The sequence below is a fragment of the Ursus maritimus genome, unplaced genomic scaffold (assembly GCF_017311325.1).
Source record: "Ursus maritimus isolate PB19 unplaced genomic scaffold, ASM1731132v1 scaffold_22, whole genome shotgun sequence".
Classification (NCBI taxonomy): Eukaryota; Metazoa; Chordata; class Mammalia; order Carnivora; family Ursidae; genus Ursus; species Ursus maritimus.
In genome coordinates, this window is record NW_024424675.1 from 30,798,120 (window position 1) to 30,825,830 (window position 27,711).

The 27,711-nt window shown below is 49.4% G+C and overlaps 1 protein-coding gene across 2 annotated transcripts in view; it reads right to left on the minus strand.

Annotated features, from left to right (window-relative positions):
- PTPRT (protein tyrosine phosphatase receptor type T) overlaps positions 1 to 27,711 on the minus strand; it is a 1,014,747-nt gene that overhangs the window by 266,979 nt on the left and 720,057 nt on the right. For both annotated transcript variants that reach the window (XM_040638323.1, XM_040638322.1), the window contains exons 10-11: positions 7,538 to 7,739; positions 6,064 to 6,166 (exon numbers count right to left, since the gene is read on the minus strand). In XM_040638323.1, coding sequence (XP_040494257.1) covers positions 6,064 to 6,166; positions 7,538 to 7,739 — 305 coding nt within the window. The remainder of the gene's footprint in view (positions 1 to 6,063; positions 6,167 to 7,537; positions 7,740 to 27,711) is intronic.

The window sequence follows — 27,711 nt, forward strand, 5'->3', positions numbered from 1 at the left end:
TTCCAGAAGCCTCTGCTGTTCCAATGTATCCCAACTGGGAAGTGAGCTACGGCAGGAGGAGCCTAAGAGGTCAGGAGCTGGTAGAGATGCACACTACGAGTCCCTGACTGGGGAGCGGCCCGCGCAGAGTGGCCACGCAGAGGGGAGCCGATGCACCCTGCTGCAGGGTGGGGACTGGACGCGGGACGGGTAGAGAATGACGAGCTCGGCACAGAGAAGGGCAAGGCAAGGGCTCGACTGCTTAGAGGAGAACGAAATGTTTCAAGCACCTGTCAGGACAAAGTCCAAACCCAGAGTGAAGATTCTTTACCTGGCCCCCGCCTGTTCCTTTGCCTCCCCCCTCCTCTCTGGCCCAGGGCGCTGTGGGTCCCGCCACCACATGAACACACCGTGGCTATGAATGACCTTGAAAGACTCTTTAAAGTACTTTAAAAAATTAAAAATCCAGTCCCTCAGTCACACTAGTCATATTTCAAGTGCTCAGTGGCCACGAGTGGTTGGAGGTGATGACCAGACAGCACAGACACGGGACATTTCCATCGCTGCTGACATTTCCACCGCCATCTACTGCGCAGTGGTCTTATGGATTCAGAGGCCGCTGAAGGCAGGGCCTGTGAACTGCACCTCCAGTCCCAGGACCTGACACCTACCCGGGGTGCAAAACAGACGTGCTGCCTCAGTCACTTGTGTTTCCGAGGACCTACTAAGTGCCAGACACTGTCGCAGGGAAAGGGGATCCATCAGTGTCAAGCCTCAGGTTTGCCAGAGCTCACAGTCTAGTGAGGGGCAGGCAAGACAGAGAACCAAGGAAAAACTACTGGCAGGTGCGTAACACAATTAAAGAAAGAACGATGAAGGAAGCTCCCTGGGCCCTGTTGGGTAAACACTGGTAAAGGGGGCAGAGTGAAAGGAAATAAAACCAGAAGCGGAGATCATAGCCAGATTCGGATTGGCCTTGAATTCCACGCTAAGAAGCTTGAACCTCATGTGGTGGAAAGCCAGTGACCCATTTAAGAATTTTAGGGACCACTCCAGCAGTTCAGTGGGGGATGGACTGAAGGAAGAGAAACTGATGGCAGGCAAACCAGCAAGACCACCGTGGCAGGTCAGGGGAGTGGGTGCAGCAGGGCAGAAAAAGAGCTAATCCCACAGCTGATGCTGGAGTGGGGTGGACAGGTCCCCATGACTGATGGGAGGAGAGGGAGAGCAGGGGGAGGGAAGGACGTCTCCAAAGAAGCCAGCTGGGGATCTGGGGTGGCAGGTCTGCTACAGAATCTGGGGCTCTGCCTCAGGGACTGCATTATGGGTGATAAATTCACGGCCAAGTTACTTCCTTATGAAGGTTACCACAGATACATCAGTGTGACAGGTGGGGCGTGGGGGAAGAAGGTTTGGCGGGTTCGAGTTGGAGCTGAATATTAGATTCTAGTCACTATTTGATTGATCTTTTAAGCAATTCTGGGATTCTGTCACTTAAAAACCAATAAATCTTTGAAGGCCTGGGGAAAGCAAGGCAAAAGCAATAAACCTCCATTGCGGAGTATGAGAAAAATAGGCCAGGCTTCCGGGGTGGTTTGGATGGAGGGATGGGGGTGCGGGAGCCCCACAAGACAGTCTGCCCCTCTCCTCCTCACCTCCCTGCAAGCTCAGTTCTACCAGACAGAGCCGGACCCCTGGGGCTTCCCAGGGGTAGCAAGGAGCAGAGCAGGGTCTGGGGTCTGGCTGAGCCAGGGCCGGAACACTGCTGGCAGAAGGCAGAAGATAGCTGCATGGGCGGGGCCTGCAGCAGAGGCTCAGGAGTGAGGCTGCGGCAGAACGGCCTGCACCACTCAGGGACGTGCTGGGGTTCACAAGGTATGAGCTGGGCCTGGACCGTCCTGGGCTGCAGGACCCCTGTAAAGTCACCTTGGCTGCCCTGAATTCCCTAGTCAATGGAAGCTCAGTCCACAACAGCTCCACCAAAAGGTTACCGAGTCCTCACCTGACATCCGGGCACAGAGAAGACAGAACCTCCTAGGGGAGCAATGAACTCAGAAGCAGGAAGCGAGGTCCACGCACTGGCTCCATGGAGAATGAGCTCCATGACCTTGGGCCAACCACCTAGCATCTTAGATTTCTGCTCCCTTCTCTGATAAAGAGGTGGTACTCTCCCCGCCTCCTCAGCTGACTCACTGGGTAAGTGATAATCACATGATACAATGGAATTTAAGGAGCTATCAACCAGAAAATATGATTCCAAGCATCCATGACCCAATCCATCCAGTGGCCTCACTGTGTGCTATGGTTAGAGAGCCTTCACTGTCTTCTTGATGCCCATGCTTCCCCGACCTGCGGGACTCCTCACTGGCCTGCTTCTCAGGGTTGTGCCCATCCCTCTGGCCAGTTCAGTTCTCTCCATCAATACTCTGTCCCCACAGGCTTCACAGTATCTTTTTGTGCCAGTTTCAGTACTGTGTCTGCTTACCTGTTCCATATCCTGCCTCCCTCCCTGTTCGCATACACACTAGCTGGATGCTTAGCCTCAAGAGCACAGGTGTGTATCTACCTTGTGTCCTACTCTATCCCCATTGCTTGGCTCAGTTCCTGGGACATAGCAAGGGCCCAATAAATGTATGCTGAATGACCTAATGGTCCACTGTCTCCCAGATGGGCATCCTCGTGCCTAGAGTCAAGGTGAAAGAGGGTTGAGGTAACTGAAATCTTCTGTGATATTGCCGCTGCTGTCATTGCCGTTGACCTGGAAGTCACGGTGGGGGGGGGGGACTTGTTAGTCTCCTTCCCGTCTTGGCAAATGCCCAAGCAACTGTCAGAAAATAATTCCCAAAACTGAGCGAATACCCACCCTCAGTGATCCAGAGCCTTGGGAAGAAAAAGCAGCCAGACGTTTCCAGACACCAAGCATAGCATTGCCCCTTTGAGCAGTGACATTTAATTTTTTTTTTTTTCAATGGAAATGTCACCAAAATATGTCATGCACAACTTTCTCCTTGGGAAGTAGCGTGAAATGAGCACTGACTTAGGGTCAGCTGAACTGAGTTTAAATTCTGCCTGTACCACTGCTTGTCTCATGGCCGGGGTCAACTTACTTGGCTTCTATTTATCTCAGGTTCCATATCTGCAAAATGGGGAGACTATTATTGCACTGTTGTGAGGATACAGATAGTTGATGTATGGCGACAGGCACACAGCGAGGGCTTACTCGTTACGTGGAAACTAGCAGGCTCTTTTCACTTGAAGATGCAGAACGTACTGCTACATTTTTAGTTGAACCAGAACAGCTAACGAACACCCACGGCTTTGAGGGGCTGCAGGGGCCCCAGCAGGTACACCTCCCTGTTTGCTGAGTCCTCTGCAATTGTTTCATAGACTCGCCCTGTTTTTTTGCTCCCTGCTCACTGCCATTTCTCACTGCTACTGGGGCATTTCCTTTCCCACCTCCTAATTTCCTGCAGTCTTAGGATGCAATGAGCTTATTAAACAGATGTGCAAACTGAGGGTACGCAGGCTCAGAGGGAAAGTGTAAGGGGCCCCTCTTTGGGCAGCACTGGGAAAGGTTCCCCAGGAACATTGGTTTGGGCTGCTCAGAGGACCCCTTTGCTGGTCTCTGAAGTTGGGAAGGCCTGGTTGTAAGTCCCATCTCATCACTTACTGGCTCTGTGACCATGAGCTTTTAGTTTCCTCATTTCTAACAGGGATATAATAATATGAATAGGTCAAGGTTAAATTCTTGGAACATAACAGTTGCCCAATAAAACACAGTGATAATTACTCCTATCTGTGTTCAACTGGGCTTGATGAGTTTTCAGAGGCTCACAGATATATAATCTGATTCATCTTGAGGATGGGACCCTGGATCCTCTGTAGAAAAATTAACTTTATCCTGCCACTGGGCAAGACCAAGCTTGACTATTTCTCAGTATAACTTTTTTCTTAAAAGAGGTTTTTCTGCAACTTTGTGCTGGAATGAAGTTAGGGTCTCCTAGGTAAAATACAAACAAACAACAAAAAGAAACAAAAAAACCCCACAAAGCCCTTACTTCCCCACCATGGACTTAGGATCTCAGAAAGCTCTGGAAATTTGAACAGGAAGGAAGTGGGCAACACTGTGACCCTATAGTGAGGGTAGATTTTCAAAACACCATTCTGAATAGAGCTTCCTAAGTGCCACAGAGAAGAAGCAAAGCTAACGAAGGAACTAACTCTCGAAGGTCTGCCTTGCTTTGGGCACTTCCATAATTTACTCAGCCCCTGCGAAACAGCTACCATCCATGCTTTCCTGATAAAGAAAACTGAGTGTCTTGCCCAAAGCTACACAACAGTGTTGGAGCAGGGTCTGAATCCAGGTTGGCTGTCACCAAAGTCACATCCTCCTCATCACCCCACACAGCAGCCAGCAGTCGGCTGCAAGCTAGAGAGAATCCACACCTGCTGGGAGCCGCGCAGTGGCGTGCCAGCTGATGAGGTCCCCTTGCTGATCTGTTGGCTTGCAGTAATGCAAGGGGACACCTGGGGCTCCAATATAAAGGTCATAGGCTTTCGGTGAGATCTGGCCTGTGCACCCCAGTCAGCTGCTAACTTGCTGTGCAATGTTGGGCCAGCTGTTCTTTTTTCCCTGGACCATACTCTTATCACCTGAGAGGCTCTCTAAGATTTTGAAATAGTGACCAGTGCTGCTGTAGGAGAGGTTAAGAGCTTGGAAAGGGAGAGAGGCATTGGTGGCCCAAGGGGAACACATGATTTGGCACCTGGAGGACCTGCATTCGAGTGCAGCTTTCCTACCGACTTCTGTGTGCTCCTGGGCATTTCCGAGCCTCGGTACCTTCACATGAAAATGAGGACAATCACTTATAGAATGTACCCAGAGAGTAAAATCCGTGTACAGAGAGAAGTGAAGGACCACGTTGCATGAGGGTAGCAGGAAGAAAAGCAGTAAGTCAGGTAATGATTCACCTGACGGAAGATCCACCGTCTGCTCTGGCTCTTCACAGGTAGGATGGTCCCGGAACAACCCACATGGAGAATATAAGGCAAAAGGTCTATCGTCAGGAACTCCACAGGCACTACACACGCCTGCTGCAAGGCCTGACTTAGAATCGAACACTGCTCGAAATCTGTAGAATACATGGCAACTTCCAAATTGCAGGCCGTTGATTCTATTTCCTCTGCCACCTACACTTTCTGGGTAGAGCTGGATCCAGGTTGGAAAACAGAGAACTAGACCATCTCCATAGCCTCCGTCCTGGCTGGTCTCCCAGCCTCCAGTATCATACAAGTGATACTGCATGGAGCTATCCAGTGGCTCCCCAAGACCCCTCAAAGAAGCTGGAGCTTCTCACACATGGTCCCCATTCTTACCTGACCGCTCCTGCCTCGACCTTTATGCTAAAGCAAAATCCAGAGCCTTGGGTTAACTACTCCTGGTTGTTCCGCATGATACCACGCTGCTTCTCCCCTTCATGCCTTGCTCATGCTGGACCCTCTTCTACTTTGGCAAAATCTTACATAACATTTAAAATACAGCTCAGTGTCACTTGAGAATGTCAGCTGGGAATGTCTTCCCTGAACTCTCATAACGACCTATGTATATCTCCATAAGCACACACTGTTTCATAATTATGTTCTCATGTTTCTTGCTTCCCAACTCAGGTGTGACTTTCTTTAGAAAATGACTTCTTCATGGCTAGTTCACTACTGTCTCCCAAGCAGTTAAATAGTGCCTGGTCCTGAGTGAGTGCCCAATAAATGTTTGCTGAAGGAATGAATAAATGAACCGTTTTGATCCCTTGTGCCCCACCCATTCCTGGCATATAAGACGCTCAGTGCATGCTTGGTGAACTGAGCTGAGTCTTTTTTTTTTTTTTTTAGTAGGTTCCATGCCCAGCATGGCGCCCAACAAGGGGCTTGAGCTCATGACTCTTGAGATCAAGACCTGAGCTGAGATCAGAAGTCAGATGCTTCATGGACTGAACCCCCCAGGTGCCTCCGACCTGAGCCAATCTGAAAGCTGTTGCCCTGGGGCAAAGTATAGTGGCTGGCAAAGTCCAAGGGAAGAACCCTCCTCACCTGACAGGGGCTCCCCGTGACTGAGCGGGCTTCAGCATCACCGTGATGGTCGTGTCCGTTTCATTCAGTGGGGTGTCTGTGTCATATTCAGGCATCGACGGAGCTGGGCAGAGAGCAGAGAGAGGAGGGCACTCAGCACAGGGCCCAAACCCAGCTCACCACCTCCCCCTGCGCCCATCCCTAAAGATACCCAGGATGACCAGTAGGGGGCCATGAGGGAAAGGGTTGGGTGAGAGTCACATGGTGTCCCATGCTTCCGGTAGAGCCTGCTCTCCTTCCCACCTGCCCACGGGTCCCTCCCAGGTGCACAGGAGTCTGGGGAAGGATGGCCATGAGGTGGTCGGCAGCCCTCAGGAATCAAAAAGTTCCACACCAAATAAACAGATAAATGCAGGAAGTCTAAGTACTTAACAAAGACATGGAGGCAGAGCGACCTTGTTCAACATATTTGAAATGCAAATTACAACAGTGATGGAACTAGTTCTTTTTTTTTTTTTTTCCTTGTGACCCTCCCTTCTCTCAGCCCCAACTGATAGGAGTACGAAAATCTAATCCCGCGGGAAGGTAATCTAGCCATTTGTATTAAGAGCTATTAAAACCCACATCCCTTTTAATTCAGTATTTCAATTTCTGGAATTTAATCCTAAAGTTATAATCCAAACCAAGGAATTAAACCTTATTCTGTAACATGTTTATTGAAACGTTATGTTATAAAAACATGGAAGCAGCAAATATATCCAACCACAGGGGAATGTTTAATTAAATTACGTCCATCCACTTGACAGAACATTATCATGAAAGCAATGTACCAACATGGAAAACGCTTATGGTATAAAGATAAGTGAAAACATTAAGCTGCAAAACCACTGTGGGTATCTATGCAAAATATGAATGTATGCAGGTCAGAATTGCATAGGTATTCTCAAAAAATGTAAATTCTAAAATGGGATCCGAGATAATTCTGTGTTGATGTTGTCTGGTGGTGGAGGGGGCCCTCCCAGGGACAGCAGGTGAAATCTCAGACCTCTGTGGCTTTGTAATATTCATTCATTCATCCATCCATTCATTCATTCATTCATTCATTCATTCATTCATTCGCAGACATTTCATGAGAAGCTGTACAGTGCCCTGTACTGCCAAAAGGAATATTGCTGAAATCACATTTTTACAAACCAATTTGTATGAGAAAAAAATGTACTATTTAATGCAATTGTGTGGCAAATTATTTGGTGAATCACTTAGCATTCCCACTGGTCTAGTCTAATTAGTATGTTTTTTACACTTTAGGAAGTTCGTGGATTCGGTTTCTTCACAAGACTACAAGGCTAACACATTAGGGACCGCATCGTCCTAATTGCTCCAATACCACTAGGTGACAGCTGGCTCTGCCCCTTTTTGCTCCCAGGAAAACTAGGAATGGGGGAAAAAAACAGAATACCTTTCTTCCCTTTCCCCTTTCTATTAAGAGAGATACCTGAAATTTTGGTGGCAATCCTAGTGGTGACTGGGGGCCCGAAGCCCTTTGCTGTACTGGCCTTGATGGTGAAGGAGTAGGTGGTCCCTGGGTACAGGCCCACAAAGAGGTGGTGGGTTTCATTCCGGAGCTTGAAGACTTTCCCCCGCTGGCTGGACAGGTCGGCACTCGGGTCCAGTGAGCCAACAGCCTTGTAGTTGATCTGTAGGATAAGCCAGCAAACAAACAAGTAAATACCTCACTCAGGAAGTGAGATGGAGCTCATCCAGGGGAACATCAGGAGAGGAAAGGAGAAGGAGGCATGTGGGCTTGAACAGCACGTACTGCTGTGACTGTCCACCCTACATACTACCCCAGCCTCAAATACTCCACTGTGGATACACGGGAGCACTGCTGCCCAACAGAAACAGAATGTGAGCCATACACACGCTTTCAGCCTTCTAGTGGCCACATGAAAAGAGAAGAAAGTAAAAAAGAAAGGAAAATTGATTTTAATAATATATTTTGTTGAACCCAATATTTGCAATGTATTATCATTTCAACCTATAATCAACCTAAAAATTTAATGCAGTATTTTATATTCTGCTACTCATATTAGGTCTTTGAAATCTAGTATGCAGTTTGCTCTTATGGCACATCTCCATTTGGACTAGCCACATTTCAAAAGCTCAGGAGCCGCGTGTGGCCCTGTGGCTGCCATACTGGACAACGCCAAGAGCAGTGTTTATGCATGGCGTCTGATAAGAATGGTTTGGAAGGCTGATTAAAAAGGCAGCTCCCTCCCATGTTCCTTACTCCACGTGGCGCTCTCTGGTGATTTCTCACGCATTATCTTGTTCCTCTTCCCCAAACCTTGGGGCATCAGGACACTTACTCTCATTTTCATGTTGGAGACACTGAAGCTCAAGGGGAAGTAACTTGCATGAAATCAGCACTTTCCAAACCCTCTACGGTGAAGGCCTAGTTTTGTGTTTCTCAATACACTGCTGACCCACGTGAGTTTGGTCATAGCCAAACTGGTTCCCACTCTACAAGGACACCTGTCCACTTGTCACACACCTGGGTGTTGCAGCAATGTCAAGGTACTATGAGAGTTTCTAAGCGCTCACTCTCCATTTCTGCACTTACCCTGCTGTGAAAGTAAGCAAACAGGTGGGATCCCAGCACCAGCCCCCACAGATCACATTTTGAGTGCCACCTTCCTAAATCACACAGTTGTTAAAGTGACAAACACAGGATCGTTTGTTTCATCTGGTTTGTTCTATTAAAAATGTTTTATTAGAGTATAACATACGTACAGAACACTATACAGTTCAATGAATTCTTACTAAACAGACAAAGGCCGATAACTCAGCACAGAGTCTAGAGACAGAATATCACCGGAACCAAGACGTAGCCTGCGTGCTCCCTTCCATTTCCTCCCCGCCCCGCCTCAGCAAGGATAACCTCTATCCTGACTTCTAACAGCACTGACTAGTGTTGCCTGGTCTTGTACTTTATATAAATGGAACCATACAGGGTGTACTCTTGCGTGTCTGGCTTCTTTCAGTCCATATTACATTGGTGAGATTCATGCAGGCTGTCATGTGTCACTAGACATCACGCATTCTCATGGTTACGCAGTGTTCTGCCACCGACATGAGTAAACCCATGTCTGCAGGATCTGAGCGCTGCGCTCCTTCGTCTGTAAGGAGCTGCCCGGCTTGGAGACGACACATCATTACCTAAAGAATGCATTCATCCCTTCACTCATCCACTTATTTGCTCCTTCACCCACGTTTCCTGTGCAGGCCTGTATTCCGGGACCGGCGCTGTGTTCTGCTGGGTACAGCCCAGTGAATGTAGGCTTGACCCCGTACCCCGGTGTCTTCCATCCCAGACTGAGGTAAGGCAACGGCACAGTCACCTAACATCACCCTGTCTTCTGTCAAGAATGTCTCAGACTTGCCGGGAAGACCAAGCCCAGTCCGAAACAGGAACACACCAATTTTACACCCAAAATAAGCAGGTTGCTGTTTCTGGCAGCACTAGACGTTTTGGACACGGAGGTAACTTCTCTGTCCTCTGTCCTGCGGTAGCAGTATAGTAATTGACATCACCAGCCCAGGACCAAGGCCAGACTACTTGGAACAGAGCAAACCCTGGAGGAGAAACACGCAGAGCCGAAGGATTTGGGCACTTTGCCAGCAGAGCTCCCGGCCAGGGGCACCTGTGCCACAGGTCCTTGGTGAGCCTGTCCCCAGCTTTCCCTCTGGTCACCTCTGCCTCCTCCATGCTTCTCGGAGGGAAGCACTGCAAACACCTGCCTCTCTGTGCGTGAGGACTGTTCTGAGGCGGGGGGCACTCGCAGGAAGTTCTGGGTAGTCAGCACCCCCAGTGACCAGACTAATGGTAGTTGACGCACACGTTCCCTGGGCTCCTCCCATGTGACGCCCCCTGCAGCATCCTAGGGGACTTCCTGGAGGGATTCCATTCCGATTGCCTCCAGAGGTAGCTGGCTGGGAAACACAGCCATCACTGGCTACCTTCCTTTCGCTTCTCCACTCCGCTTCTCAGTAATCCACTCGTATTCGAATCTGTGTCTCGGGGTCCCCAAACTAAGACAGTGTGCTCATGGAGGTTTCTCAGGGGAGAAGTGAGCTGACATGTGAGGATAACAGAGTCAGGGCAGAGGTGAGAGCATTCTAGGTTCCCGGCACTCGGAACTGTCTGGGCGGAGGCCTGGGGTGGGAACAGGCTTGGGAGGACTGAGGAGAGCCCAGTGTGACCAGAGGGTGCTGAGCAAATGGGGGAAGCTGAGCCCCCAGTGTGCAGCTGGATTCCGGTTTTCCGGTGGCCCAAGAACAGAGACATCCAGAGAGCTCTGCCGGGTGGCAGCCAACCCCAGTCCACCAGGTGCTCACGCATCCTTTTGAAATTCCGCCCCTGTCCCCCTGCCTGGGCTGGTGGCAACCACGCTGATATACAGACACTGGGAGGTAAAACTCATGCCTTATTTACTAGCCAATTCCTTTCCTGCGCTCCAAATTCAATCCAAAGCGACTCAATTTCCACCGAGCTGTCAATATAATATACCGTGCTCCCCTGCTCTCCTAACCTTTCCTGGTATTACAGGATCCTCACTTACTTGTAATGAAACACTATGAATAAATCAATGTATGTTAATATAGCGTGTCTTCAATTTTTTATGAAGGGCTTCACCAAATCTAATTCCCACTGCTTCGTCAGAAACAGTCTTTGAAAAATTTAACTCGCAAGTTTTACGAAGTTAGTGGGGGACTGGGCCGGGGAGGGAAAGGCAGGAGGTGAGAAAAACGGAATGGGATGGAGCTGTGGCCATAAAATTCATAATGCAATGTGAATCTTTGGAACTGGAGGAAGAGCGAGACTTGTCAGAATAGCAAACATAAAATAAAGAGTTAGTGGGGGAAAGGGTGCTGAGCTGCCCGTCAACCTGGGTCTCTCTTGATCACTGTCAGTGAGATTCCCAGCCAGAAGCCAGAGTGAGCACTTCATAAGGAGAATCCAGTCATATCACCCCTTAGAATCAAAAAGGCAGTGGTTTCCCATTGCTCTTGGGATTAAGACACACTCCCCCTGCATGAGCTGGCCTCCCATGCCCTCCCTCTTGTGTCCAAGGCTCTACTCCAGTGTCTAAAAAGAGCTAAGGTTCCTTTGGCCACAGGTCCTTTGCACCGACTATTCTGTCAGCTCAGAACACTTATTCCCTTCCCATGCCTTCCTTTTACCTAATTAATGACTCCTCATCTTTAGATCTCACTTAAATGACACTTTAACAAATGGATGGTCACCAGAGGGGAGGCGGGTGGGAGGATGGGTGAAACAGGTGAAGGGGATTAGAGGACACTTATCATGATGAGCACTGAGTAATGTATAGAAATACTGAATCACTGTATTGTCCACCTGGAACATGTAACACTGTATGTTAACTATACTGAAATTAAAAAATAAAATAAACAAAAGGCACCCTCCCCCAGCAAATGACACTTTTCATGAGTGCCTTCTCTGACTCTCCGGTCCTCCTATTTTATGTTCCCAGAAGAACATCTCTTTCCTTTGAACCACTAACTTTAGAGTGAGCCATGCAACTGTTTCCTTCATGAGTCCCTTTTCCACTAACCCAAGGGTTGAAAAAGAGAAGCCTGGAAGCCAAACGTGTCTCATCATGTGTGTTGGTACATAAAAGTTTGCTGGAACACAGCCGCGCCGTTCAGTTACGGATCGCTGTGGCTGTTTCCACACTACAAGGGGGGAATTAAGTGCTCATGGCAGAGAGACGATAGCCCATACAGTGTAAAACATTTACTCTCTGCTACTTCATAGAAAAAGTCTGCTGACCCCTGAAGTAGACTTTAAGCTCCACAAGGGCAACCATCTTATCTGGATTTTGTTCCCCATTGCTTCCCCTTGCATGTATAAATGATCAAACTAGCTGCCTGGTTTGAGCAACTTGCTTCACTTCTCTGAGCCTAGGGTTCTTTGAGGTTAAATAATCATTTGAATTTCACTTTCTGACTCACGTTGCAGAGTGACCCCTGCCTCTTCACTCCTGGGAGGCAGCCTCTTAGAGCAGCAGTGAGGCTCCAGGGGGGGTCCACGAGCAACTTCTGCCTTTGCATCAAGGGTCTGGCTGCCATGGGTCACGGGTCACCTTGTGAAGAACAAGCAGCCCTTCTAGCCGGGGCTGCAGAGGACCGGGCAAGAGAGGCAGGAAGAACAGAAGTAAATGCTCTCCCTCGAAGAGCCCCACCAGGAAGGACCTGTTTGTTTCTTAAACACGCTCAGGTTGCGCCGTGCTGTGGTCCAGGTACCGGGCTGGGTAACGGGGTAAATTCAGACAGAGCAGCTGACGAGATTCTGGTCCTGAGAATGAGATGCTACATGGCGGAGGGGCCGTGAGATAGAGTAGGGGTGAGGGAAGTGGTCAGGATGCAGAAGCAGGGGGTTGGAAGACACAATCACGATAAAAACATAATTTGGGGGCACTCACTATATGCCAGGCACTGTGAGGGGGCCTCACATAAAAACCATCTCATTTAATCCTCCAAAAAATGGTATGGGTCCTTTATGGTCATTGCCACTCCTTAGCTGAGGATACTGAGGCCAAGAGAGGTGACAAATCAGAGCCAGTGTGAGGGAAGCTTCGTGTGCCAGTGGGCACTGTGCTAGGACAGATGGGAACCCACAGGTCGTGACGCGTTCTCTGCTGCCTCTACTTCCCCATGGTCTCATCTCAGCTGGTGCATGAATGTGGGCGCCATGATGCGGCAAGAACTTGGAGAAGTCACTTAGAACACATGGGGACGTCCTGGAAGGACCAGAGCGCAGTTCAAAGAGCTCACTCCCAGCTAGATGGCCCCAAGTGGAGGAAACCCATAACAGCTCTGTTGGCAGGAGTGTTAGTATAAAGTGGGTCAAGACCTGCCTGCCTACCACGTGATGCTCCAGAATCATCCTGCAGAGCTTAGCGCCCTCCCCTCTCGTTACACCCCTGCTGTCTTTGTCCTAAACCTCTAGGGGGAGGGGGGAGTCAGCACCCTATGTGAGGCACCCCATCTATTCCTGACTTTCTCCACATGTCTTCCAGCCCATACTCTGGAGGTCTCACCCTAGCAGAGCTCTAACAAGGCTACCAACATGGTCGGTTTGTTAAAAAAAAAAAAAAAAAAAGGTTAAATTAATTTTATTTTTCTTTAAACTCAAAACAAACGGTTGAAATACTTTCTCCTTTTTTGGACCCAATGCAAAAGTATTTACAGGCACGGTCTTGGCCATCTTGGTGACCTTCAAGGTAAACACACAAGAGACCGATTCAAGGTCATCTCTTCTTGTCAGAAGTGTTAGTGTTGTCTTTTTGGTTTCCTGAAAATTAAAAAATCAAATGCGAGCACGTTCCTTCTGCACAGTGTGGACGCACAGATGGCTGGAATGCACACACCAGTGACTTCTTGGCCACGGGGCCCTGCTTTTTCCTAGAGAGTGGGGGGCTAGAACAACAGCAGGAAAATGATTATGACCGACACGCGTCCTGCTGCTCCTGGTGTTTCTAACCCGGTTCCTGACTTTGGGGACAAACAGAGGCACTGACGGGTACTGCACGGAACCAAGTCCTTGAGGAACACAGATTTGGGAGTGACCAGTTCTGCCAGAGAGAGTGCAGACAGCCTCCCAGAGAAGCTGCCAGAGTGTGGGGCTGGGGCCATGGTCCTCGGCCCAGACTCCAGAGCACAGAATGCCCTTGAAGACCTTTTAAAAAGTATCAACACCTGCACCCTACCCGAACTAACTGAATCAAATGCTCTGGACACAAAGACCTTGGCATCGGCACTGTTTTAAATTTCTCTGGGAGATTAGATAGGGCAGCCAGGGCTGAGAGTGGTAGAGCTGTGGGCGGTGCCAAGGAAAGGAGTCCTCAAAGGGCATGCTGGAAGGAAGGGGGCTCACCTAGGAGCACCACAGTGGTAATGGCTGCAGGCAGGACTGCGGGTGAATGCTGAGTTCGGTGGACCCCATGGAGGAGGAATGACCTGTCTGTACAGCCCTGTCTCCCCCCAGAGTTACTAGCTACCGCTGGGGTTTCACCAGCAAAACACAGACTTCTGGCATTCCTCCCCCCGGGAGGGGGACCCTGACCCCGCTCTCCTTGAGTGTGGGCTGGACTTACTGACTCACGTTAGAGAGACCTAGGATGAAAGGGGGATTATAGTAGCTTAAAGTGGAGAGACCTGGCTGACACCACCTTAACCAAGCGATCGAGGTCAACACTGCCAATGATCAGCCATATATTGACCTCAAGAGCTCGTATGATGTGACGAGAAGGGTACATGCCCTCTGTGGTCTTTTTCCCCAGAATCTCAGCCCATCAATTAAAAAACAAAAAACAAAACAAACAAAAAAACCATCAGGGGCTCATGGGTGGCTCAGTCGACTAAGCCTCTGCCTCCAGCTTGGGTCATGATCTGGGGGTCCTGGGATGGAGTCCCTCACCGGGCTCCCTGCTCACCAGGCAGCCTGTTTCTCTCTCTCCCTCTGTTCCTCCCTTCTCTGCTTGTGCTCTCCCTTGCTATCCTTCTCTCTCAAATAAATAAATAAAATCTTTTAAAAAAAAATACACATCAGACCAACCCAGACTCAAGGCTGGTCAGCACTCTTAAAAAACGTCAAGGTCATAAAGACAAGGAAAGACTGAGACACTGTCACAGAGGGGAAGGGGAGGAGACGTGACATCTAAATGCTACGTGGGAACCTGGAAGGGGGGAAAAGGACACCTGTGGAAAAACTCAGGCAGTCTGAGAAAAAAGTCTGAGGTCTAGTCAGTAGCAAGGCACTGACGTGAATTCTCAGTTGGGATGAATACACCGTGGCTACGTGAGACGTTGTGTGAAGGATACAGAACTCTCTGCACCATTTTTGCAACTTCTCTGTAAATTTAGAATTACTTTAAAATAAAATGTTTACAACAACAACAAAAAGTGGAGTGCTGGGTTTGGCACCTGGGAGGTCTTTGTGGCTGTGGAATAGAATGTACGAAAAGTATTCACTGAGCCCTCGCCTTGGCCCAGTGCTAAGCCCCGGGGAACCTTCAGAAACATACAGTCCAGTCAGGGAGACAGGCACACCCACAGGAATGAGTGGCAAAGGCACAGAAGGATTACTGCTCTGAAGGAAGGGAGGCTCTTCTCGGGAGCATATAATAGAGAAGGTTTCTGGGGCCAGGGAGTCTTCCCCAGAGAGCGTGAAGGTGTTAACCAGGTGAAGGAGGGCGAGAGAGGGCTGGGAGACGGGAGAAGGGAGGAAGTGGAGACTGCAGAGATGCTCTTGGGTAGGAAGACTGCTGGCCTAGGTAGTGCTTTTGCGGAAACTAGAAAAAGGCAACTCTCCAGGCAGGTGCAGGCACCCTCCCTCCCAGCCCCTGGCACATCAGTGAGCTGAGGGTGCCTCTGTGACAAGAACAAGATAGACCCTTCTTCATGCCCATAGTCCTCCTGACAAATACAGTCCAGTGCTTTGTGGATTTCATCCTCTTAGTCATGTCTTTGTGCAGTGCACAAACTATACAACAGAACATGACAGCCCTGCTCTGAGGTTGGTCATTGGGAGGCTGTATGTGAATACTCAAACATTTAGATTTTATCTTGAGGGTACTGAAGGGGAGGGTATGCTATCAAAAGAGACACAGGGTCGTACCCTAATTTAAGTACAGTGCTACTGAAATTGTGGTCCACAGGCAAGATAGTGTCAGCATCACCTGGGAGCTTGTAAGAGATGCAGATTCACGGGCCTATCCCAGACCTACTGATCAAAATGTCCAGGTTGGGGCCCAGAAGTCCGTTTTCACACGTTCTCCAGGTGACTCTCCGGCATGCTGAATTTGAAGAGGAGCATTTCCTGGCAAGGGGAAGAAGGACTGAACTGACAGGAGGAGCGGGGCCCTTCTAGAGGGTCTGGTTCTCATCCCGATGACAGGTGACACAGAAGGCCTGGTTTAGACTGGAAGCTGAGGGGATGGAGAAAGGAGGGAATTCAAGAGCTGCTGAATCCTGTCTGGGGAAGGATGAGATCCCAGACACGTGGGAAAAAGAAGGAGCCAACAGCTGGCACCAGGCCTGAAGACAGATGAGACGTCTAAGGCCGGACACTGATGGGGAGATCTGTGAGAGTCCACTAGCCTCGGCCTTCTGATGCCGCTGATATTCAGGAATGGGAAGAGTAGGGGAAGGAAGACCGTGGATCTCAGTCTTTGGAGAATCTACGCTGGAACCCAGAACCACCACTTACCGAGCTGAGCGCCTAGGATGTATTTTGTAACCTCATCGGCCAAAGCGCTCCGTTAACATTTGCCAAGGCCTGCCAGGCTTCTCTGGTTCCCAGGGTCAGAGGCCCAGACTGGGCTTTGGTTTGCCCTGCCAGAACCTTGCCTGAGCTGCACTCCTTCCCCAGAGCTACCAGCACAGGGACCGAGGCCTGCAGTGGCCGGGCAGGTCAGGGCTGCCACCGCCCTGCAGGGCGCTTGTCCTAGTCTTTGTGCATTCCCTCAGCTGCCACAGATCAAAGAGTGTTGCAGGAGGGAAGCTGGCTTGTTTGCCCACATGGCTTTTACTGATTTCCAATCAATATCCCGTTCACTGACTGTGGCTGGCTTCCTGGTGGCTCCGGGATCAAACGCAAGGAGGAAGCAAGCTCAGAATCCAGTTGGCCCAGGGTCATTAATCTTTACCCCCCAGCAACCCAAGCTGCAAAGTTGGCCTGTAGGTGGTAATAACAAGAACTAACATTTATTGAGCACTTACCTTGGGCACCTCCCTCCCTTCCCTAAATCACCGCCTTGGCCTTCAGCTCCTGGACAGACTTCAGAGANCTTTCCCCAGGGCTTCTCAGTGTCCTCCTCTCCCCTCCTCCAGCTTCCCCACATGGGAGAAATATTCTGACAGTACTCTGTCAGACTGCTCTGAATTTCAAAGATGCAGTCGGTGAGATTCCTACAACAGAGCCACCAACTCAGAGGGCTCTAAATTCTTTCTTCCTAAACTGTCATAATGCAGCTTAATAACATGAAGCTTGAACCTCCTTTCAGCTTTTAATCTCATGCTGGGGTGCCCTGGGTGCTATGATTTTGTTATTTTCACAGAAACCTTCTTGCTTAATGAGTCTGTCTAGTGATATTCCCAATTGCTTTTAGTCTGCATTGCAATATTTCCTGGGTTTCTAGATGTAAGCTGCTTGCCTTCCAACTTCACACTCAGCTGATTTCTGTTCTGCTGAGTTTAACCTGGTTAAGTTGCTAAATTGCGTGACCAATTCCTCTCCAGTTTGCTTTGGGCATGGAGACGTGAGAGCAGTCGAATAATCCCTTGACCCTGCTCCCCGGGACCTTGCAGCGCTGCCTATGGGCTATCTGGCAGAGACAGCCTGGGGAAATCCTTCACTGAGGGCAAGGCCTGGATTCTATTTGTTTACTGGTGTAATTGCCAGCACCCAGCTTGGCGCAGAGCAGGAGGCAATGAGGTTTACCGAATAAATGAGGATTAAGGATGAAAATGTAACAAACTCAGAATGTGGTACAGCAGGGTTTACACTGGAGTCTTTCTGATGCCAAAGTCCAGCATTTCGCTGCACCTCGTCCTTGACCCCCTGCACGTGTCCACGTGTGACCAGGTGCCAGAGGGGGGAATGGCGGCGGCCACCTGCAGTGGTCAGACCGCAAAGCTTTGCAGTGGGTCCATCTGGGCCTGCCACCCCATGGAGGGACTTGGCAAGCACCCCTGGCAGCTGGGTCCACACCTGTCTGGTACATAGTTGTCACTAAATTAAATCGTGTATTTAATAATTACTGAGGCCCAAGTTGGTGAAGCTCTTGATCTCTTGGGGCTGAGTTTCCAAACCTGTGTAAGAAAGATGCTTCGGTGCTTTTCCATTTTTTGGTGGTGTTTACAAATGGCCACTCATCCTCTCAAGAGGTGGAGCTCACATCCCCCTCCATGAGTCTAGAAGGACTTGTGATTGCACGGAGGAAATGATGTGGTGTGACTTCCGAGACCGGGTCACAAGGGCAATGCAGCTTCTGACCTGTCTGCAGGGGACGCTCGAGTCCACAACACGCAGGCCGCTGTGCCAGCCGCTGCCACGCTATGAGGAAGCATGGGGCCCATGCAGAGGCGAATCCAGGCTGGGAGTCACAGCTATCTGGCACCAGTCTGGTGAGTGAGCAAGCCTCCAGATGGTCCCACTTGTCTGTCCGGGCACTCCTAGTCGTTTGAGTCTTCTTGGTGGAGTCCCTAGACATCGTGGGGCTGAGACAAGCCATTTCTGCCATGCCCTTTCGAATTCCTGAGCCCAGAATCTGCGAGCACAGTAAAGTTGTTACTCTCCGCCACTCATAGTAAAGTTATTACTCTCCGCCACTGAATTCTGGCATGGTTTCTTATACAGCAATAGTAACTAGGACACCATTTGTCCATCAGACACGACAGTTCCTGGGAGCATGGGTAACCTTGTATTCATTGTATTCATTTTTTTATCGCGAAAAGGAAACACAGTAGATGCTCAGTCGATGCATGCTACCTTCCTAACCGAATGATCAAGGTTAGCAGCTCCAGTAACAAGAAAGATGGACATCAGGAGCCTCCTGGTACGGTGCTCTGAGAAAGGTGTCTCCCTTGTGTGGATTTTTGCCCAGAATGCCTAAGTCACATGGACAGACTAATCTGGAATCATGGAATCACAGGTCAGATGCCAAAGGCTCAACCCTCCGCTGCCCACCTCCTTGTAGAAACTTATTACAATAATAACAACAAGATGAGTTAATATTTATTGCCACTCAATGTTTTCCAGGAGCTATGCCAAGCACTTTCCACACATCACTCACTTATTCATCACGCATTTAAGACACTAGTGTCATTATTATCCCCATTTTACAGACAAGGAAACTGAGGCTTAAGGAGAATAAGTAGCTTTCCAGGCTTCTCAAAGCTAGTGAGAGGCGGAGCAGGCTTGCCGCCCAGACGGTGGGAATCTAGACTCCACCTGCTTAATGTCAGGGCTCTGCTGTCCTCATGAAGGGGGGCCAGTCTTGTTTCCAGGCGCTGGGACACCGGACACTCTGCTATGGGAACCTGTCTGCTGAAGGATTAGCTGGCGTGAGAGGACGTGCCTGGAATCTGAAGGTACAGGGAGAGCTCCAGGTTAGCGAGTTGGGGGGATACAGAACCCAAGGTTCAGGAGGACTGGGGTAGAAGTGAATTTGGTGAATGGGGATGATGGGGGGGGGGCTGGCCCCAGACTGCACTTTCTGAGCACCCTAGAGGGTCTCTCCTTCGGAACTGGAGCTTCCTGCCTCCTCCTCAGAAGGCTGAGGCAGGGGGTAGATTCCAGAGGGCTTTCTGAGGAGAACCTCACTGATCACATAATAACATATTCTGGGGCAGCAGGGGGCTGAAGGCTCAAGCTTCACTCTACTGCATTTTTCTCTCATTCAGCATTTTCCTCCTGAAATTAAAATAGAATTGATTTTATCCCCCCCCCTCAAATTAGGCATTAAGAAAGGAATAAAAGGGTGGGCATATTGGAGATCTGAAGATCAATTCAATCCAGCAGAGCACATATGTAAAATGTTTTATGAGCCCTTATTAGAAGGGGAAGGTTCTATGAAAGCCTATTTTTTTTTTTTTTGGTTCTATCTCCTCCTTTTCACAAGAAATGAAGCTTTTGTTTTCCTCCCTTCTTGGTTAAAATGGTCATTTATTCTAACACTTTCTTTTGCTGGTCTGGGGTTAGAAGCGCTACCTTTTTCTAATCTTGCCCCTGTGGTATTTCCCCAGAAGCAGACACACAGCAGGGAGCAATGCTATTTAGGGAACTGTCATTTCTGGTGAAACGGGTCATCAGGGAGCCCACACCCTCCTATCTGCAGTGACCCCAGGCCCTCGGCTGGGTCCAGAATGGCACCTCACAGCTGGAGGGAACTTTTTCATTTTATAAAGCACACAGCAGAAAGGAAGGCTCAGAGAGGCTAAGGGGCATGCCTAAGGTCACACAGTAAGTGGATCTTCTCCGAGGAGACAGCTGTGGGATAACAAGACAGCCTGGGAGGGAGTCCGAACACTCGGGTACAAATCCTGGCACTTGCTCGGAGCAGACCGTTGTCTGCAGCAGGATCGGCGCCCGCTAGAAATAGAATGTGAGCCACATTTGTAACTGTTCGTTTTCTAGGAGCCGTACTGCACAAAAAATAAAAGAAACTGGTGACATTAATTTCAGTACTAACCCAAGATCTCCACAATGTTATTGCTTCGGCATATAATCCTCACAAAATGATGAATGAGATATTTTACATCCCGTTTTTTCCTCCCAAGTGTTGGAAATCGGGTGTGAATTTTATGTTTCCTACACAGCTGGATCCGGACTAGCCACGTATCAAGGGCTCGAGAGCCACATGTAACTAGAGGCTAGCCAGTGCTGGTCCAGACCAGGGGTTCCCAACTCTTCTTCCTTTGTCATTATCACCTCCTAAGAAGGCTAGTCATTTTTTCCCTCAATCTCCCCCATTAAATTTTAATTCTACAGGTATGCTGTAAGGCTGTACACGGACTCCACACATATCTGTGGGTATTACGCAAAGAGGAAGATTTTTTGAGCACACTCCTTCCTGCAAGAACCAATTTTCATCTCTTGTGGGTGATAACACTGTGTTAAGAATGCATGGTCGCAAACAATGAATCATGGAACATGACATCAAAAACTAATGATGTACTGTATGGCGACTAACATATCATAATAAAAAAAAAGAATATAAAATTAAAAAAAAAAAGAATGCATGGTCTAGAATAAGCAGGAGCAGCCCTGAGCTTTCAGTTCTTATCTGTAAAGTAAGGACTCATGAGTGGACAAAAGAGTTCTGTGGAAAAGCACGCAAGTAGTGCCAAGTACTGACGCTAATAACCACGTGGGACTGGTGCTTCCAGCACCCTGTTCCCTCCCACAGGGCTGGCACTGCTGGGAGTCAGGACCCCCTCCTGGGCCTGTAGGCCGTTCCCGGGGTATGTGCTATCCGCCCTCGTCCTCACTCCGCCATCACACGGAGAGACCAGGGGTGCCGTCCCTCAGCCTGGCCACAGCTCGGCTAAGGGCACCAAAACCTTGTGGATCACTGCTTCGATGCCTTCTCTCTCCTGCTGGACACTGAATTGATGCCAAATGGCAAGAGGGCACCTCTGAGGGGCAGCCCAGGTCTCCTGACACGGGGACCAGGCTTTTTTTCCTCCCCTGGGCGCCCTCCGGCTGAGGGGTGGTACCAAGGGCTGCTTATCGCCACAGAGACACATGCCCCGTGCTCCAGCACCTTCCCCTCCCACAGTCTCCTAGAACTGAGAGGTTGCTAACTGGGGCTAACACGGTTTCTCCTCTTTTAAAAAGCCCATGCCTCTGTGAAGATATAGATTTGATGCCCCAGCTCCTTATTGATTCTAGCACCTTCTTCCCTTCCCATCGCAATCCTTTGTAGAGGCCGGTGAGACCCATCTCTGCGACTGTGGTGCCCAAGGAGCTCTAACTTGTCTCTGCCCAGGTCCTCCTTCTGTCCCACCTGAGTGAGGCAAATGCCAGGGTCATTGCGGAATCATCCAGAACTCCTCTGGAGACAGGGACCTCACTTCCTCTTACCCACTCTGTGGTTCTGCCTGTGGGCAACGCTGTGAGAACATGGTGCTGGGGTCAGACAAGGCTGGCCAGCTTCCACACGCGGCTTTTCCTACAAGTCCGGTGACTCTACGCGGCGTGTGTGAAAGGGCTTGCGGCAAAGGCTATGACATGGTCTCCTGAGCTGGGGATGGCAGAGTCAAACCCGGGAAGTGAATAGTGATTGCCTGGTCTTCCAGAGCCATGCCTCGTTAGGCATCCATTGTTGGGAGAAGCCAGGCAGCCAAGCCGCAGACTGGAAAGGAAATTGGCTTGGGGATCTTGCCTTTTCTTTTTTTCTTTTTTTTTTTTTTTGCCTCATTGCAAAGTGTACCTCTCGGATTCTTGTGTTTCTTTTTAGATATAAATCCTCCGCTACCTTTTATTTGGGAGGGGGTTCAGAATAGAAAGATATTGAATCTCATCAGTTTTGAATATTTTAAAGACTCAAAACACAAGGCCAAACTTTGAATTCTGAAAGACTGAAGTTAACAGGTGTGCACGTGATCTTGGGTGCCTGGGGTTGATTCTTGGCCCTGATGCTCAGCCGCTGGGGGACCTTCAACAAGTCTCAGTTCCACCATCAAGAGAAAAGGCTTGTTGTGGAGCTAAAGCGTGTCCACGTGGATAAGAACGCCTGGAAATGCCTAGAATTTAGTAGGAGAGCAAGTAGGACAGTCAGACCTCAATTTGCAACATGAGAGGGTCTTTGAGGTGATTCTGGGAAACCTATAGATTCATTCAATTTGAGTCAACAATCATTTATTGAGGTAATATAAACGAGCCATTATTTCAGGCACTTGAGCTACGTCACTGAACGAACTGATAAAAACCCCTGCCCTCCTGGAGGGTTACCGTCCACTGCCAGGGCCGTGAGAGCAGGGGAGAAAACGTCACAAAACGTAACATGTGAGCAGACGATAGGTGCCCCAGAAAAGAGAAAGGACACGAGAGAGCAGAATAGGAGGCAGAGGAGTGCTGGGGGAGCCCCGGGCGGCGCAGGCCTCACCACGAAGGTGAGGACTGAGTGAGGACTCCACGGAGATGAGTCAGCTAAGTGGATATCGAAGAGAAGGGCTTGAGGACCGGCCCTGAACTGGACTCATGTCTGGCTGATTTGATGAACAGCAAGGAGGCCACTGTGGCAGGGCGCCAGTCAGCAAAGGAGGGGAGACGGGGTGAGAGGGGGTGAATGGGGTCCCTGTAAGATCTAGGCTTCTGGTCTGGATGGAAGCCGTGAGCAGCATCGGACTGAGAAGCAGCCTCTGAGCCAGATCTGGGGGTTAGGACTGGCTGGAAGGACTGAACTCTTTGTCCTAAAAGGTGATTAATGGCTGCTCCAACTCAGGCCAAGGATGTAGGGGCCCATGAGCTCCTGGGACTCCAACAAGGCTCTGGGCCTTAGGTAGCTGGGAGGACAGGCTCGTGTAACTGGGCCCACCTCCATGCCCTCTGAATCCAGAGGGTACTGCAGAGCCCAGCCTTTGGACCCTGCGTCCCTGTCAGCTGCCCACCCGGTTTCCTTCCAGGACCATTGCTGGGTGAGTCAGGGGTAAACACGGAGCATGGACTCAGCCCCAGGCACGGAAAATGAACACAAAGCAGGGTGCTGAGGCGGTGTCTAGGAAGATGGCTGCTGCCCACCCAGCATGGCCCTCCCCAAGCTGGACCTCAGGGGGAGCAGCTGATTGGAGGATGTCAAAGGCTATTATAAGCAACCCTCTTTGAAGTGGGTGAATCCAGAACTTTGGCAGGGGGGTCTTCGGTGTTAGCCTCCCATGAAGCCTGAGACCTTGAAACTCATTGCTCTCTAAGTGGAGGAATTAGAGCTGGGGGCCCAGTAGAGCTTCAGATTCAAAGTATACTGCTGGGCGAGTATTTAAAGTGCACAATCTCTTTCTGAGGTCCGTTCCCTGTAATTCCAGCCTCCCATCAAGAGGCAAGGCTCACAAATATCTCAAATGTGAAGAAGGCAACTCAGAGACTCTCTCCTCAGCATGTACAATGTATGCAACTGGCAGGCACTGCGTGTTTCATGTGGGAGGTGGAAAGAATCATTCCATTGATTCAGATGAAAACTCCTTCATTGAAAAATATCAAAATTTGCATGAAAGACGTTTGCTAAAGTAACAGCAATTCAAATACTCTTTGAAGTGCTCTGAATATAAATATAGAAACATTCCATTGGAGACCTGTCTGGACTGGCTTCTTGTCTTACCTCTATATTTTACTGGGTTCACTGTCAGCCTTGGATGGGGGTGATGGAGTGGTCATACCACCTTGGGCTGCCTAGCCTGCCGTGGGAATGGAGGGAGTCCTCCACCAGTTACTGCCTCTCTGGGTCTGGCTCTTTTCTTCAATGACAAACAATCCTGGGTACAGATTTTGCCTCCAAAGAAAGAATTCAGGAGCCATGAGAATATTCCAACAACAAATTGGACCCTCGGAGGAGGGGTGTGCTATCTGTCTCCAAATCTGGATACCCCTGGAGAGGTTTAATGGTATCCCCTGTCCATTCTTTCCATCCTGAATCTGTGTGTTGAAAGATACCTTCCCCGTTCCCTGAACCACAGCTGCCATTCCTGAGTCAATGTAGTCCATGGTGCCATTAGCACATCTGCCAACTTGCCTTCAATTGTTCAGAGAACAGAGACTATGCTAAGACAAAGGGTGGGTTGGAGCTCAAAGGCCCAGTGTTGGTGGGGGCCAGAGTTACCCTATTGCAGGCTGATGACTTACACTCTTTGAAGCAGGTGGCATGGAAATCAACAACCAAGCCGAGTAAAGTCTGTGCAGAAAGGAAGATGGGACAGACAGACCAAAGGAAGCAGGAAGCATGGACAATGGAGAAGAGAAAAACAGAGATACCTTTCTGATTTCATGTCCATGACACCGAATCATTTCTCACCCACTGCCCAGGATCGTCTGTAAAGCCAATCTGAGCTATTTCCAGAAACTTCTATTTCTTAAAAAGTATATTTGCCTGATGAGAACATCTCATCTGCAACATCACCTCGTTTGGATCTTCAATCTATTTCTTGCTCTTTCTTCAGCAGAGAGCCACACATTGCTGGCTCCTCTAGCTCCGTAACTGCCTCCATGCTCCCTCCTCTAGGTCCGTGGTCCTTCCTTCCCCATCCCAAGTCCTGCACCCGGCCACCATGAGCTGTGGATTCACCCAAGTGCAGACTCCAAACTGCATTAGTTCAAGTGCTCCCCAAGGCTGCAGAGTTTGTGCAGCAAGCAGAAGTGAATGTCGATGCCTTCATTTCACTGCCATGTAGCTCCCTGGGGAAACAGCCCGGGAAGCAGCTGTTGGGCTGATAAGGGCTTTTCTGCCTTGTCAGAGTCCTTGGCACCAGCTCCAGATAAGGGCCGGTGATGGGGTCCAGCACCTGTCCCAGGCGTCAAGTCCTCTCCTCGGGCCACACGTACACAGGCACACCACTCCATCTGGCCTGGCCATGTCCCTGGCAGAGGGGTGGGCATTCCCTCAGGAGACAAACTGGGGTTCTCCTGATATACCCCCCAAATAATACCAGTTCCTAGTCACTCCTCAGAACCAAGAGACAGCTACCTGTACTGGTTAAGAACGTGGGCTCTGCCACTGACGAGCCATGAGTCTTTGGACAAGTTGCTTAGATTCGTGGTACCTCCATTTCTACATCTGTTAAATGGAGATAATGAAGTCCCTGTCTCATAAGTGTGAATGAGGAAATGATCAGGTTAATACTGGAAAACCCTGTATAACAGCTCCTGGGAAACAGTAAGCCCTCAGTAAATGCATCTACCATTATCACTGCAAAAACACTGAAGTCCTCCAATGTTCTCCATTGCTCTTAGATAAAACAACCATCTGCACTGTGGCCCACAGATCCTGCATGATCTGGCCCCTGCTGTCACTTCCATGCCATCTCAGTGACCACATATGTCCCCCTGATCTTATACTTGGACATGCTACCCTCTTCCCTACAGCTGGTACTGGCCTTGCATCCTTGACCATAAAGTTGTGTGGCCAGGCTATTCCCACCACACAGCACACTCTTCCATCCCCTCTTTGTTTGGTTAACACCTTCTCTTCCTTCAGTTCTCCATTCTACTGTCATTCTCTCAGGCAAACCTTCCCTGCCCAAGTCCAACGTGCCACGATTGCCTCTGAAAGGGCCAGGACCACTGCGCACAACTCTAGGGAGCACTGCTCACATTGTATCCATGTGGATGGTGCCCCAGCGCAGGGGGGCAGGGGGTCAGGCTAGAGACAGGGATGGGCTGACAGGGGTGTTGGAGGTGGAATCTGCACCATCGGATGGTGAAGGAACAAGGATATCAAAAAGATACCACCATTTGCCAACGGTTTCTTTGTGACTCAGGGTCTGAGCCCTGAGGGCTCAGTCTGATGACTCACATGGCTTTTCTACTCTAGACTCTACCATTTTTCCACTACAGTCTTAACATCTATAGACAAGGACCACTTCCAGAGAGTACCTGAAGAAAAGGCAACTGATATCCAACTTCAAATCCTCCCCTACAGTGACCCTGAAGAGGAGCCTCACTGCCCATCTTATGAAGGCAATTTCACATTTATTTCTTTGCCTCTCTGATTAATATCTGCCACTCTGAGTGGACTACGTAACAGGCGAACAGGGACCACATCTGGGGCGTTCCCTGCAGTCACCCTAGCAGCTAAGGCACTGAGTAAATCCTCAATAAATATATGTGGAATGAATGAATGAGCCTCAGTTTCAATACCCAGGGCTGTCCTCTAGCCCAAAACTATCAAGCCCAGGGCCTGAAATTCCAGCCCAGTCCCCAGTTCAAGGGAAAAAGAATAAGGAGCTTCAATCACACTGAGGAGTACGTTCCAGAATCAGTCCTTTTGTTGAAGAAGAAACTGACAGTTGTGTCCAGGTGAGCTGTTGGGTCTGGGATTTTCTACTCCTGCCTACTGACCCTGGGGGCAAGACTGGGATCACCTTCGAAGGAGCAGATGGAGGGTAAATCCAGGCTGAGGCTCCAAGTAAGCTGGTCTAGAATGTGGCCAGGGCAGGGTTCCAACATTTTTAGCAAGTCTCTCCTCCTTTTGGGATTTTGATGCAGTTTGTCTTCAGATTGTTGGGGGAAGGGAGTATGGTTGAGAGACCCTATATGAGGAGGCTCCAAAGGTCCTTTACTCCCCTAAGGATCCAGGGTGTAATGAAGAAGCAGAAGGTCCATCAAAGATGAGAAGCCCCTTCAGACCTTGACTATGTTCCCAATTGAAGAAGGACAATTAAAGACAGGTTAGCAAGAGAGCTGGGCCAGGAAAGAGGAATTCTGACTTGCAGGGAATTAGGAATTCTGGAATTTGGGTAAAAAGAAGGCAGGGTCTACTCAATTTTGATAAAGGGTTCTTAATTCTGCTTAGAGGACACATAAATAGAGTATTAAAAGCATTGAGACTGACGTGGAAGCAACGTAAGTGTCCACTGACAGACAAACAAATAAACAAAATGTGGTAGACACATACCACAGAAGGTCATCCAGCCTTGAAAAGGAAGGAAACCTGACCTAGGCATCAACACGGATGAACTTTGAGGACGTGACGCTGAGTGAAATAAGCCAGTCACACAGGTAAATAAGCAGGATTCCACTTCTTCTACGAGGTTCCTGGAGTAGTCCAATTTCCAGAAACAGAAAGTGGAGTGGTGGGTGCAGTGGGGAGTCAGTGGTCCCCATTTAATGGTACAGAGTCTCAGTTTTACAGGGTGAAAAGAGTTCCGGAGATGGACGGTGGTGAATATCATGCGTGTTTAAAAACGGTAAGATGGTAAATTTTATGTCATGTGTATTTTACTACAGTTTTCAAAAAAAAAGGAAAAACAAAACAAGACACCAAGAATTCTTTCACTTTCTGACCAAAAAAAAAAAAAAAAAGGACAGAGATCCCAGCCAAGGCAGGGCACATGGAAGACGCTCACAGTTTCTGAGCACCTACTGTGTGC